This window comes from Suricata suricatta, chromosome 2 (assembly GCF_006229205.1).
Source record: "Suricata suricatta isolate VVHF042 chromosome 2, meerkat_22Aug2017_6uvM2_HiC, whole genome shotgun sequence".
Taxonomy (NCBI): domain Eukaryota; kingdom Metazoa; phylum Chordata; class Mammalia; order Carnivora; family Herpestidae; genus Suricata; species Suricata suricatta.
Window position 1 is genome coordinate 138064583 of NC_043701.1, and position 14554 is coordinate 138079136.

Below are 14554 nucleotides of genomic sequence, written 5' to 3' on the forward strand. Positions count from 1 at the left end.
GTGTTCTTGCTCAAAATCTCCCAATGGCTCTATCTGTAATAGGACTAAAACCCAAGTTTCTTGTCATGGCCCCTGTCTTCCTCTCTGTACTCCTTTCATTCTGTTCTCTCCCCAGCCCCACTAGCCCCATTGACTTGCCTTCCTTCCTTCCTTCCAACACTTTAAACTTATTCCTGACTCTTGATCTTTGCCTTTGCTTTTCTACCTACCTGGACAGGGTCTCAGCTTCAATGTCATCTCCCAAGGGAGGCTTCCTGGCTAAAGCAACAGCCCTACAAGACTCCCCATATCCTCAGGCAGTTTCCTCTCTTCATAGCATCTGACTCTACCTGAATTTATTTAATGGCTTCTATGATGATTGTTTGTCTTCATTTACTAGTGTGAAGGCTTCAGAAGAATAGTGATGTTATCTTGTTCACTCTTCCATCCCTGGCATCAAGTGTGTACCTGGCGCAAAGAAAGTACTCAAAAAATACGTGGATGCCTAATCAATAAGTAACTTTCAGTGATACCCCATGGGACCAGGGTCTTTGGCAGATAATCTGGTCATGGATTATTGGCCTTGACACTCTCCTGCATTTCCCAACACCCTCTACTACCAAAGTTTCCTTACAATGGAGTTAACCATTTTGTGTTTGTTGCACTGGTTTACTTCCACCTTGGCATACTGAATTCCTCTGATGGAAAAATCTGAGGGATGCCTGGTCAGCTGAGCTGTGTTTCTGTGCTCACAATCAACCACGCTGGGGTGCATGGCCTGGTAAGGAGGGCCTTTTGTGTCATGGAGTCCAGGGGATTGGAAGTGAGGTCGGTTTGTTCTAGACCTTACGCATCCTTAGATGCTCTTCCTGTTAAGTTGTCAGAATCAGAGAATTCTTAGACCTCTAGACCTTTGCCTGGGTCTCTTGTCCGAGACATCGATAAATACTCATCTTAGTAAGGTGTCAGAGCTAGGGGGAACAGCCATGGAGAAAGCAGAACAGTGGGCCTCAGCTGCCCTCAAACTGGGAACCAGTCTCAGAGGATTTATACTGAATCTGCTCTCGACCAAGAGCGTTCCCATGGGTATTTGCCTAAGAGTTTGGATGTCTTCGTAATCCAGCAGGATATTTATATCTTACTGGTTTACATTACTGTGTCCCCTTTAGGAGTACAGTGAAAAAAGCCCTTGCTTTGGTTGGCGTATCCCAGGAATAGTGCTCTTCTCTCTGGTTTCTGCTTGTGGAAAAGCATTTTATGGGGCGATCTTTCATAACTGTGCTTCTACTCATCAGAGCCAAGGTCATTGCCTTGCCCTTCTCTCTTGCAAATGTAATTAGGGCACTGAGTACACAGCATCGGAAGGCCTTTGTGTGAGCCCGAGCCCTGGTCTGTTGGGTCAGTGTGACTCTTGGAATCTCATCCTCCCACTAAACTTGGAGCCTTAGTTTCCTCTTTTTGTAAAATGGAATTACTAACATCCCCTGCCAATTACCCGGGGTTATGATGAGGATCAAAGAAAATACTGATCATAAATAAGGAGCTCTGAAAACATTAAATCACCATAGAAAGGAAGGCATCATTATTATTGTTTTCTTTATGGCCATGAACAATTTCTATTAGGCAATGCAACATGATTGCTGCAAAAGGCATGGCCTTCTTAAGGCAAGTCCACTTTAGGTCATGGCTTCTGGAGAGCTCATGACCCAACGTTCCTGACATACCATATCTTTCTCAAGAAGTCCCACTGGCAGGTGGCTTTGGAAGAGATTTGAGACAGGATATGCCCAAAGCTACTGAGATCAATCTAGTCTACCCCAAGGAGCAATGGTGTCTGAGGTTGGTTATTGGAGCAATGGCAAACAAAGCTGATTGGTCATGGTCAAATTCTCCTCCTGGGTGAGTTTGAGGGTACCACAAGTGAAAATTCTGGACTTTGGTATCAAACCTTGAAGCAGTTCCCATTTGGGAGACAGAGTCTTCAAACTCCATTTCCCTTTAGTACTCATCTTTACACTTGGTCCCCCAACCACTGAAAATCACTATGCAAAAAATACTCCCTCCTCCATGGTCTTAGCGGTCCTCCTTCTCATACACCATACTGACTATGTTCAAGTGAACACAAGCACCTCAGTATCCCTTTAAGGTCCAAAGGTGGGGATTAGGCACTAGGTTCACTCAAAGGTGTTGATGGTGGTGATTTTTCATCCTTGCTCTAACAAAGCGAAGACAGGTATTTATTCTATGTCTCTTTAAACTGCTGGGTGAAACATAAACATACCCAAGAAATCTCTTGATGTTTAGTGTTTCTTTAATAGGAAAAGGAGAAGGGAAACAAATTTGGGGAAAAGGAAAGAGGGAGGGAAGGGGGAAAGAAACACTACTTACGCCGTTTGCAGCCACATTTTTTTATTCTTTTGGGATCTGTGATGTCATCATGACAGGCCTTACAGTAAAAAAATGCCCTGGAGAAAGAGAATGGAAAAACTGACACATTTCATAATCCACCCGAATGAAATGAATACCACATTTCCTCCACCGTGGTGCCAAATTAATGAAACACGCCAGCACTAATTTCCTTTAATCTTTTGAAAGGTTTAGACGTTTACAGACGGAAATGTTTGTTGCAAGACCTCTTCTTTCAAACACAGGACTCTGCAATTGGAGTTCGTGCTTCTTTTAATAAACTTTCCTTTGAAAAGGAACGGGGTGAAGGGCTGCTGAGGTGACCCCCTGCATCTGCTTGCTCGCCCTTCATTTTTGAGCACCGCCTTCAGGGCTGCTCATCAAAACACATAGGCAACCAGCCCCAGGCCCTTGGTGGGGAAGTGGCATGCATCTCTGAAACCCTCTCTGTCTGGTCAGATATTTATTGAAAGGGGAGCCAAGACAAAGTTCCACAGTCAAATAAAATCATTAGCCTTGCCCCTCAGAAAGGACGTTTCTTTTCAAAGTGAGAGAGGTGAAGGAGGAAGGTGGAGGGGGATATATAAAAGTGATAGGTCAAGGGAGTCCACTGTCAAATTTCTTCTGGCATTTAATAGTCCATATTTGCTCCCAAGCTGGAAAGACCAATTCCCATACTCTCCAGTCCCAAGAACACGTTAATAAATGGAGGTTTGCTTCTCATGGTGAAGCATAGTGCAGCCAAGCACCAGAATGGGGTGGGCAGAAGGCACTATGGGGCTGGGTCCCAGAGGAAGCAATCAAGAAAACCCCCTCATCTGACTTAAGTGTCAACTTGTGATTACAAAGCACATTGGTTGTGTCAACACAGAGACAAACCAAGATCATTCAAGTATAGAATGTGTAGGACCTAGAAGAACAGCACAGAGGCCTGCACCTTTTCAGGATGGGGGTTACCGGGATAAAATTTACCGGAACAGCCTTACAAGCTTCCAGATATTGGAGCTAACAAAATCCCTGGCTTCACCTCTCCCAACATGATATTGAACGGCCGGAATAAACATGGCCTTCCCTTGGCCAAGAAATTCTTGGCCATTCAATCCCCAGGTTCCTTTTTATGTTTTTCACAGGACTTGCACATGTGGTTGATACTGGTTGGAAAGCAATGTGAAGACTCTGGGATCTGGAAGAGATTTTGGAGGTCCCCAAGACTCAATGTCCTCATCTGTAAGTTGAGGAAGTTGTCACTAGAGGCCCAAAGGCATTCTATACTGAGCTTGGCCAACTGCTAATCCAAGCCCAGTGCTCTTTCCACTCCAGCAGCTCATTCAGTATTTCTTTAAATGCCAGTTTTCATCCATATTGCAAAAAAGAAAAAAAAACAAAAAGTAAAAAGGCAGCTGATTGTTTGCTCTGAAAGTGGCAATATGGCTAAGAAGCCAATCAATGGTGACTCGCCTTGAAAGGGGAAAGATAGGAAAGGGAGAAGCCATTTTGTTTCCACTTCCTTTGGTGATATTCTCCCCCCATCTGATGCTCCTACACATAATAATAATGGTAACAATAATAACAGACATTTGTAGGGCAAAACTATAGGCCAAGCACTATTCTAAGCACTTTATAGGTATCAATGAATTGGATCCTTAAACAATCTTTTGAAGGAGTCATGATTAGTATCTGTTTTACAGATAAGGAAACTGAAGCACAGGGAGGTTATATAACCTCCCCAAGGTCACACAGAGCCAGGATTCAAGTCCACATAGTCTAGTGTCAATGCCCACAGTCTTAAACACATGTCTACTACTGAGATGATGAAACCATGCTGAGTTTGAGTGGATTGTTGAGAAAGATAAAGTAGATTACTTAATGAATTAAAGCTGGATTCTGAAAGTGGACCAACAGGGCCCATACAGGTGAAGCTAATAACTGAGATGGGGGCAGGTTGGTGGGGGAATGGTCTCTTGTCTGTGACCTGGAGACACATTTCCCAACAAGAGGGAGCACCATATCTAAGCTTCAGCTGAGTTTTGGCAAGTGGCACTTCTCTGAGAGCACCATTGTCTTCTCCACCCACATCTGCCTTTCCTATGCTCACCTGGCAAAGCTCCACCCTACTGCACACCTGCACCTGAGCACTTGAACCAAGGAAAGGAAACATAACTGTGCTATCACTTCAAATCCATGGTCATGGATGCCAGAGACCTCTTCACATCCCTCAGGACCCACTGCATATCTCCTCCTTCCACTTCAACCCTCTCTGCTGTCCTCCCCACTTCCTCTCCTGCTCACTTCACCCCTTCCCCAAGCAGCCCCCAGCTGGTGACCTTGACATACACATCATCAAGAAGACTGGATCCACACCCTGCAAGGCTGGTCTTTAGGGTCTCCTTGTCCTCTGGTTTCCTGTTGTGTTCAGCCAATGGGTGGAGCCAGCTGGAGACTGGAAGAAGAGAGGAATTCCTCCCTGGAGGGTCATGAAATGGTGGTGGCCATACCTCTATATTATAGAGGACTCAGCCTGCCAAGTGGCCTTTCCTACAGTCTCTCCAGGTTCTGATAACTCTCCTTCCCCTTGATTCTGCAGATCTAGGGCTGAGAGTGGCTCCACTCTTGTTTCTAGCTCTGGGGGGCTTTTCCATCCCTTATTGGCTCTCCATAACTCTCTGCCCACAACTTTAGATGGTCCCTTCATAAAACTCTCCTACATTTCCTCATTTAGGTGTGGCCAGGACCTTCCCTGATATAGCACCCAAAATGACACCTTCAGCCCTCATCTTTCCTCCAAACTCCAGAACCTTAGATCCAACTGCCTTTATGATATCCCCTACTTAACATAGCCAAATAGAATTCTTAATTTCCTACATAGCAAACCTGCGCCTCTTCCAGCTAATCCAGTCTCAGTAAGATGGGAAGCCAGTACCCACCCAATTGCATAGCCTCCAAATCCAGGCTCTGTTCTTGATTCCTCTTTTTTCCCCCTCACTTCTTATATGCAGTTGACAAGTGGGTCTAAAATACATTCCAAATTGGTCTTCCTTCTCTGCACCACCACTCACCAGCTTCATCCAAGCTTATCTTCACCTACATAATGCAGCATCCCTATCTGTGGCCCCCCCTGCCCAACCCTGTTGCCCTATATCCCATTTTTTATAATGGAGAGGAAAGAAAACTTTCAATAATGTAAATCAGATTACATCATCCCCAGCTTAAAGCCATCAATGACTCCATTTTATAACAACCTGACCCCTACATATCAAATCCTACAGGAGCCAGCCCTGCCTTCTTCTCTTATCTTATCCCCCCATACTACTCCTGCAGACACACCTTCCTTTCCTCAGCTCCCTACATACAACAAACTGTCCCTACCTTGTCTCCTTTCCTCTTCCAATCTTTGTTTTGCTGGACCCTTCCTCATCACCTCCATCTCTACTCAAATGTCACTCCTTCTGAGCAACCTTCACTTGTACACAATTTAAATCAGTGACCTGATTGCACGAATTCTTTGATTAATGTACCATGAATACACAAAACTGTAATTCTCTCCTCCTTAGGGCATGAATCCACAAGAGCAAGGACTTCATTGTTCACCACAGCTTCCCCGGCACCTGGTACAGAGTGTTCTAGAAAATGAGTGACCTACAGACCTTTGATGCATGAATGAGGATAAGAGTGCTGCCCAGTAATGCCAGATCTGCATTTTTCAGGGGAAACCAGGAATAGGAATTTTTAAATAGAGGATGATGGTGTCTTCCTCTTGGCAAGTAATTTATTACAATTGTGAATCCAATGAAGCCTGTAGGCAAGCCAAACCAAGTCAACAAGGCACCATTTTGTGACCCTGACATCAAAGACTATGTGCCAATGTTATTTAAAAAGGAAACTACTGAGTGGCCAGGAGTAGTGGACAAGTGACCAAATGCCCATCCCAAAGTGGCCTAAGGCTGGAATGGATGGTTTTATTGCTTTGTTCCTAAAACACTGCATCTGAAAGTTTCTGTGAGCTAAAACTCCATTAACTTCTTTTGTGTCTTTTTTTGTAGGAGAGGGTGCATATTCCATACTGGATCATGATAATCAACTTTTCCATTTTTACAAAACTTGTTTAGTTTCATTCAAATCTCCAAGGCCCTTTCTGTGGTTTTCTGCAGTCTTCATCTGTTTGAAATCCCCTAACTGACAGCATTTGCTCCGACACATCACACACCACAGAAAATTACAGGCTGCTGTTGTTGCTGATTGTGTCAGCATGTATTTGTGAATACCATAAAGCACTGAAATGAGACATATTGCACTCCCTAATACAGGAGGTAATTTGTTTTTTGGACTGCCTGGTATTTGTGACATTCATTAGCGAGAGATGCAATAGGAAATAGAATTACACAAATGGGAGCTTCACGTTATATTTGCTATTTAGGAGGTACACGTGATCTATGGTGCCACTGTGCTCCCCAGCCCCCCCATTACATGGTGTTACTTGTATGTCTCACAGTCTGAATGTGAGCAGACCCTTCTCTTCCAGGGGGATCTGGGTGGGGGCACTTCAGTCCTGTTTACCACCCCCCTCCTCTCTCCAAGTGAACCCAGTTCTCAAGGTACTCCCGAAGAACAGTCAGAATCCATGAACTGGATGAGAAGGTTTTCCGTCCTCATCTGTATAATGGCAAGTGTTTCCCAATTTGTAGAAGTAAATTTAAGCCATTAGATAGCTCAGTTTAAAGAATTTTTTGAGTTTGTTTTATTGCTTCTCCATCCCATTTTCCCCACTAAAATCTTTCATAAATAGTATGGATAAATTTGTAGGAGTGGGTGAAGGGACAGAAAGGAATTGACACCAGTTATCATACATAGTTCCGTGCTCGGCATGCCCGGCTCACATCACGGCAAATAATTAAGAATGTAAGCTCTGGCATTGGACTTCCTGGTTTTAAATCCTGGCTCTGCTACCCACAAGCAGTAGGGTGTTGGGTATTAGTTAACCAATCCGCACCCCAGTTTCCTTATGTGTAAAATGGAAATAGTAACGCTACCTATCTCATACGGTTGTTGAGACGATGAAATGAGTTCATCAATACTTAAGGTGCCTGGTTTTTAGTATAGTGCTGGCACATATTAAACTCTACATAAGAATTTGCTCGTTTTATTAAATTTGGTAGAAAGTGAAGGTTTTGGAAAAGGAAAGAGCAATTCCAATCTGGGCACTGCCACTTGTTTACTTGCTTTATAACCTTGGATAAATCATTTGTCTCAACTTGACCGAGGAGGAGACCAAAGCCCTGAGTGTTTTATAAGACTTACTTTATGAAGTTATTTTGAGGACTAGCAATTAAGAATGCAGAATATCCTAACACAGGCTTGGCTTTGAGTGGAAGGTCATTAAATGAAAACAACAGGCTTACATAAATAATTATAGACTTTCACAATTAATAATCTATTTAAGATATTTTACGTAACATTACTGTCAGAATGAGTGATCTGTCTGGCCATTCGAGTCATATTTTCTGCTCATAAATTCTTCATACTTCAAGAATAGAATCAAATATAATGATATTCCATGGTGTTGTCCAAAGAACCCTCTGACTCCTAGCCGCTTAAGCAGGTTTAAAGATACTAACAAAAGTGTCATAAAACATTGAGGTCAATGAAATCATGGGCTGTACCTAGAGAGACTTAAGAATTGAACCTGACAACCTCAGCTACTTACCTAGCAGCCTACAAACAGTTATATAGCCAGTATAGTATTTCATCTGAAATTAATCCAAATCTTCTAAGATTCCATTTGGCATTTAAAGTGGAAAGCTGATAATTCTCCAATAAATTTGCCTGGATGATATTAGGTAAAGAGTACTAGACAAGGAACCAATTGTCCTGTTATGTGGTTCTGGGTCATCAAGAATCTGGATGATCTTGAACAACCACTTCAGCTCTCTGGGACTCACTTTCCTCCCTTGGAAAATGAAGCAACAGTTAATGAGACCCTCCTAGCTCTAAAATGTTATTATTCCAGTTGAAAGATGTGGCATCACTTATGTGAAAGGGACTTCATGGAAGCATTTGAAAACACAGTCTCCTTTTCCTAAGATGCAGCACCACTGATACCCACAGACATGTTGAGAAGTTTTGGTGTTAGGACCCTATATACATATTGAAAGCATGCCCATCATGGAGGATCAAGATGGCTGTGGCTGAGCCAGAACGGAAGGTAGATGAATACAAACTCTTACCTTTTAACTTCTTTGGCATCACTTGCAATGAAAAATCCTAAAGTACCTTCTTGGATCTTAAGATGGTTTCCAGGATTAATTAATATACTGCTCAGTGAACAAAAACAAACAAAGAAGACACATTTGTGAGTTCGTGTTCTGAATAAAATCTTGAAGGCTACACTGTAGGGTTAATTTTATAGGGGGCCCACTAGTCTAATGATTTTCCCAAAGATGTTGTCTAGAGCCTGATGTCCACAGCCCCAGACATTTAATGGGATAATGCCATCGTAAAGCTCTGCTGGCATACTCCCAGTTGCAGAAATCAAAGCACATCTAGGTTTTAGGCTGGGGCACATATAATGGGGCTGCCATCATGGGCTTCTCATCTGAAGCAAAGTTCTTAATAATGTAGACCTTTGAAAATTTCTGTTGATGGTCAACATTGAATGTGATTGGTCTAATAAAACTATTACTATACCAATTTTCCATTACATGACAGAGCATTAATGGGACCCCTATTTGTATCCAGAAACATACACATATACACATATTACTGCAGGGAATGGTACATGACACCTGTAACCAGTGCAGAAGCAAACATAACATCTGCATGATATCAGTAAAGACACGGAAGTGGATTCCACGTGCAGCCTATGTAGAAAGAATTGGATCTACCTGAACATGGAAAAAGAAAAGTGCCAGCAGTCGGAAATGATTCCTGTCTGCTTTGCCAGAATGTATGGGAGTGTTTGAATAAAGTGTGTGTGTATCCTGATCAGGGCAATCTGTAATTAGAAAACAACGTGCAAATTATCCCTTTAAAAAACTTCCCCTTGCAGTGAAGTGTGCACCTAAATACACACTGCCCTATTTCAAAGTGTTATAAATAGATTAGCCGATCAAGTTGTGTTTGGACTGACAGAAGAGATACAGTTATCCTAATCTAATAAATAGGTGAAGCAAACAAGTTCAATTTTCTCCAGATCAAGAACATGAACACAGGAATGTATTACAAAAAGATTAAGATGAGGCTTTAGGCTTAATGGACACAGAATTTAGACACTACGAATGTAGCAATAGATACAATAGAGGTATTCTCTCATCTGAAAAGCTGGCTTTAAGGTAAAAGAGGTTTGGAATCAGGCTAAAGGAAATCCTTAATTGTCTAAAATAATCAAAATGGAGGATGGTAATTAACATGGAATTTTTTACTGCTGGCAAAACAATTCTAGAAAAAGCACTGCGGCCAACAGAGTGATATGTCTGTAGCAATACAGGAAGGACTCAGGTGAACTTTTGTTCTTTTGGGAGGACCCAGAGTGGATCATTATTGCAAAGGAATTGTTTGTGGTTGCAAGAACATCCACTATTACCCATAACGAGACCTGACAGAAGAAAACCAATCTTGTGTCATCATTGTTATTAACACTAAATAATAGCAAGAGACCATGATGATTGGGACTGTTCTGCCCTAGAACTACAGGCAACAATGACGTTCTTCACAAATCAGGAAGCAGCAGCCCACACGAACAGCAACACCTTGCGAGCAACACCTTGCGACGGGCCGTGGCACTGTACAGGCACCTCCTAAGTACCCCTCTGCCAATTCTTTACATTGGTTCCACAGCCCTCTGACTTCTCATGATCATGAGGGGAAAAGGGTCAGAGCTTATACAGTTTAAGATGGATTCCTTTTTCAAAGCCAATTAAATGTGATGTCTTAGAGGGCAGAATTCTGGATTTTGCACACTTTCTGACCCCTTTGCTACAAGGCAGCTCTTGTATGTCCTCGCTCTGCAATCAGAAATTGGGTCCAAATTCCAGCATTAACCATTTGGTAGCTGTCTGACTTTGAGCAAGTTACTAAATCTCCCTCAAACTCAATATGCACACCTACAAGACGGGCATGATGATAATCAGTCTTTCTTGAGAGGATTAAGCAAGATAATGCACAGAAGGCTTGATGCATACTGGTTATTGCTACTCTTATTGTTTATGATTGCAAAAAAGACAAAAATATATTTCATCTTTAATGGAATGAGCAGATTTTCTTTAGCTGACTTCATTCCATGAAACACAGGGCTTCTTATCAAAATATCTTGTTCATAAACAGATAAAGTTACAGGGTGAAGAACTGTACATTCCAGAATAATGTTTAAGGTCATACATGAAAAACTCTAGGTACTCCTGGTGACAAAGGAAGCTAATTCCAGGGTGCCTGGGTGCCTCAGTCAGTTAAGCAGCCGACTCTTGATTTTGGCTCATGTCATGACTGCGCACTTTGTGAGTTTGAGCCCTGCATCAGGCTCTGAGCTGGCAGTGCAGAACCTGATTGAGATTCTCTCTCTCTCTCCCTCTCTCTCTCTCTCTCCTTCTCTCTCTGCCCCTCCCAGGCCCCCCCTCTTTCTCTCTCTCTCTCAAAATAAATAAACTTAAGAAGAAGCTAATTCCTTAAAGTTGGAAAAATTGACATTTTGATATGTATTTATATAAAAGTGTAAAAACAGCTTCAGAGAAAAAAAAGAAGCCTATCATGATTTCAACAATGCAATTCAAATAGGGAAATTTGCCACTCCTCAATGTCTTGGTGACATCTGTGTGCACAACAAGCCTTGCACAGAAGTCTCTCTTGCGTTACGTGCTTCATTAATTGCACTCTAGTGCTGAAGCCCACTGTGTCATGGTGGGACACCAGTCATAGCAAGGTTCCTATCAATGAAAGTGTCTTTTCATTCTCTCTGTTCTTTTTCAACAGTGAACAAGAATTGGCTTACAATGAGAATTTGGGATTGTCGTCCCCGAGACTGCAGGTTGAGATCATTTATTACAGCTTTCAAGGCTGCTTTAGTCACATTAACGTGGTGGAGAGGAAAGATCTGGGGCACTGATGTAAAGCAGATTTGTATTCAAATCTGTTTCACCACCAATGCTGGTTAAGCAAGCAGGTGCATGTGTCAGGGCTATGAGTTCAGACCCCGGCCTTGGGCATGTGGGTGCCACTAAGCCTCCCTCTCCACATCTATGAAGTGGACTGAATAATCTCTAGTTTACAGTGTCACGAAGAGAATTAAAGTACATATTATGTGTTGAGTGACTGCCATGTGTCAGGTTATTAAAACAACTAAAGGAGAAGCAAATAATCTCTCGCATTGTCTCAGCTCTCCATTTTGTCCTTGGTGCTAGTAAACTACTAGGAGGCACCCTAATGGCATTTGAAAGACCTTTTTACTGACTGCAGAATCCAAAACATTATGTCCCCATACAACATCTGGCAACAGACTAATTTGGACTCACTTTTGGTTCCAGACTGGAGTATCTCTCTGTTCCTCAAACCTTATGTACTTCCAAGAACATCACTGTGTGATCTCTTTAGGACATGGGTAACAGGCTTTTTCAATCATCTCTTTAAATCACGTGTGAGGCTGTATGCTCACCTTTGCAGCTATCCAGATCAGCCTAAGGCAGCCTTCTGGGTGGGAATTTCAAAGAATGAGCTCAGATCTTGAGAATAATAAAGGAAAGAAATCTAGATACATATGAATGTTCGCTGTGCGGGATTCCACTTATAGATTTAAGGGTTTGGTAGAGAAGCATGTGTCCCCTCATTCCAGGGGCCCATTGCAGATAATACTCCCTATGTAAGGGTCCAAAATTTCAAAGACTCTTTGAGGAACTATATTACTCTTTCTAATATGGTAGACATTAAATCCTCTATCCACATTCCATATCTAGAAAATTTAAATAAAATGTTAACCCTCCTCTTTTTGAAAATACAATAAGATAAGGATCCTAGACAGAAGTAATTTTTTTCCCAGCAAAATGCTACTACCCTCAAAATATGTTATTGACCTCCTACTGGGAATATGTAAATCTTTCCAAAGGTCTTTGATCTCTTAAGAGAATAGCCAACATTAAGTTTGTTTTTTTCTTATGACCTGCCAGAAGTCTCCCTCCCTGTGCATCACGTTAAATCAGTCTCTGATTCCAATTCTGTCTAATTCACTAGCTTATCAGAGATAAACCGCAAAATGTGTCATGTGAAGAATCAACAAAATCTCTAAGAAAAAGCCCATATATCAATTAGCAGAATTCCAGTAGGGATATCTTCTTGGCAAGGGTGGACTTTCTCTCATTTCAAGGAACCCATAAATTATCCTCTTTCTTCTATGACCTTGCTAATTTCAACAGAAAACATTCAGTGGCAGCTGGAGGCAAAGGGCTTGTGTAGCTCCTCCCCCGAGGATTCTTGCTCTCTCTCTCTTTTTCTTTTGCCCTCAAACTAGTTTTGCATCTAGACCGATGCCTTGGCTCCTTGACCACTATGTGAAACAAATATATATTTTCTGTGGGGAACCCATAGTTGAATAAAGGAGTGAAAAGCACAATCGTATTTTATTTGCTTTTGTAAATAAGTTTCTCATAGTAGCCACCTTAAAGCCCTGTATGCAATAGATACTTTTCAACTATTGGTGGAATGACTGAAAAATATAAATCATTGGTCTCAGTTCAAAAAGTGCTCCTTTCCTTCTCCTGGAAGGAAAAAGGTAGCTATAGCTGTTCTTTCAAAGACCAAGATGTGACTCTTACTAGTCAGCCCTAACAAAGGAGTGACCACACCTTTTCTAGGGGGTTGGCAAATAAGCTAACAATCTCCCAGACACACTAAGTACAAAAATGTAAACATACAAATATATAAACAGCTAGTCACTTGAGGCATAGAAGCAATTCATGTCAATATTGAAAACACCACTCACTTAGAACTGAAATATGTGCTTCTCAACTGAAAGGCAAGAATGTGGAACTCGCTAGCAGAGCATTGTTCAACAGAGAAATGTTCCTTCCAGATTCCCCCCAGAAACCCCAGGGCTCAAGCTCCCATGCATTTCATTGTGCAGGTCTTGCTGAGCTTTGGTCAGGTTGGAGAATTGGAGCTTGATGGGGCAAAATGATTTATTCCTTTTCTCCACCACTTATGCATAACAACTAGGAAGCATCTACTTATTCCTTCTTTAACCATCATAAAATTTACTTGTTTGCTGTTTTTGGAGACAACCAAAGATGAATAGTTCAACTGAACCATATTTTTAAAAGGTATCTTTTATCCATTGTGGATAAATATTACAGGTCTGTAATGTACCATTCCCCGAACAATTACAAAATTATCACTCACATGAGAATATAGGTCGTACTTGGTAACATGATAATTATCTGTGTCTAGCAAGCTAATGGGACTTCATTAACTACACAAGGGAATAAGAACCATCAAAGACATCAGTTCATACTGTGCCAGATGAAATCAAGCCACTGGGAAGTGGCCTCTTTGACCATCCATGGTCATATATGATTGCTATTGGATGGCACTTTGTGTGAACTAATCGTTTCTTCTTTCAGAAGTACAACGGCCCTGCAGTTTATGGGCTGTGTTAGGGCACAGCCTATAGAAACCCCAAATCTCAAATCTTCTTGCTTTTCTGGAATTTTTCATTTCTTCTGGGCTTTCAAATAGATGCTGCTGGAGTCCCACACAACTAGACACACACACTTTTACTTATAGAAGATACAGAAGAGACACAGTGTGTATTCCATGCTTCCAAATACTTGAGCCCAGTTCACCCACACAGAGACAGCATGATAAAGATTGCTCCCAGTTGGTCAGACTCAAATGACTGCTGTTGTGGTCCGCCAATGTTATGGGCAAGGGATTGATTAGCCTGAACCCATCGCAATGATTTTAGTAATAGCACTGAAAGATATATTTTGCACATAAGGAAAACACTAGCCATACGAGATGGGGAAGAGATCATTCATTTGGGAAGGACAGTGGTGGCTATTTGGCTCTGGGAGCAAGCCGTGTCACTTTCTGGTATACTTTACGACAAGTCATGCTATGTCACAACATGCCTCCACCACAAGATAAAAGGACTCAAAGGCCAAAAGCCAACAGCAGAGGTGCAGCCACTGTGGAC

General features: G+C 42.0%; 1 protein-coding gene across 1 annotated transcript in view; it reads right to left on the reverse strand.

Annotated features, from left to right (window-relative positions):
- Window positions 1–14554, reverse strand: part of KCNMA1 (potassium calcium-activated channel subfamily M alpha 1) — a 507555-nt gene that overhangs the window by 132382 nt on the left and 360619 nt on the right. Inside the window, exons 18-19 of the mRNA XM_029919828.1 lie at window positions 8607–8693; window positions 2368–2444 (exon numbers count right to left, since the gene is read on the reverse strand). Of these exons, the coding sequence (XP_029775688.1) occupies window positions 2368–2444; window positions 8607–8693 (164 nt within the window). The remainder of the gene's footprint in view (window positions 1–2367; window positions 2445–8606; window positions 8694–14554) is intronic.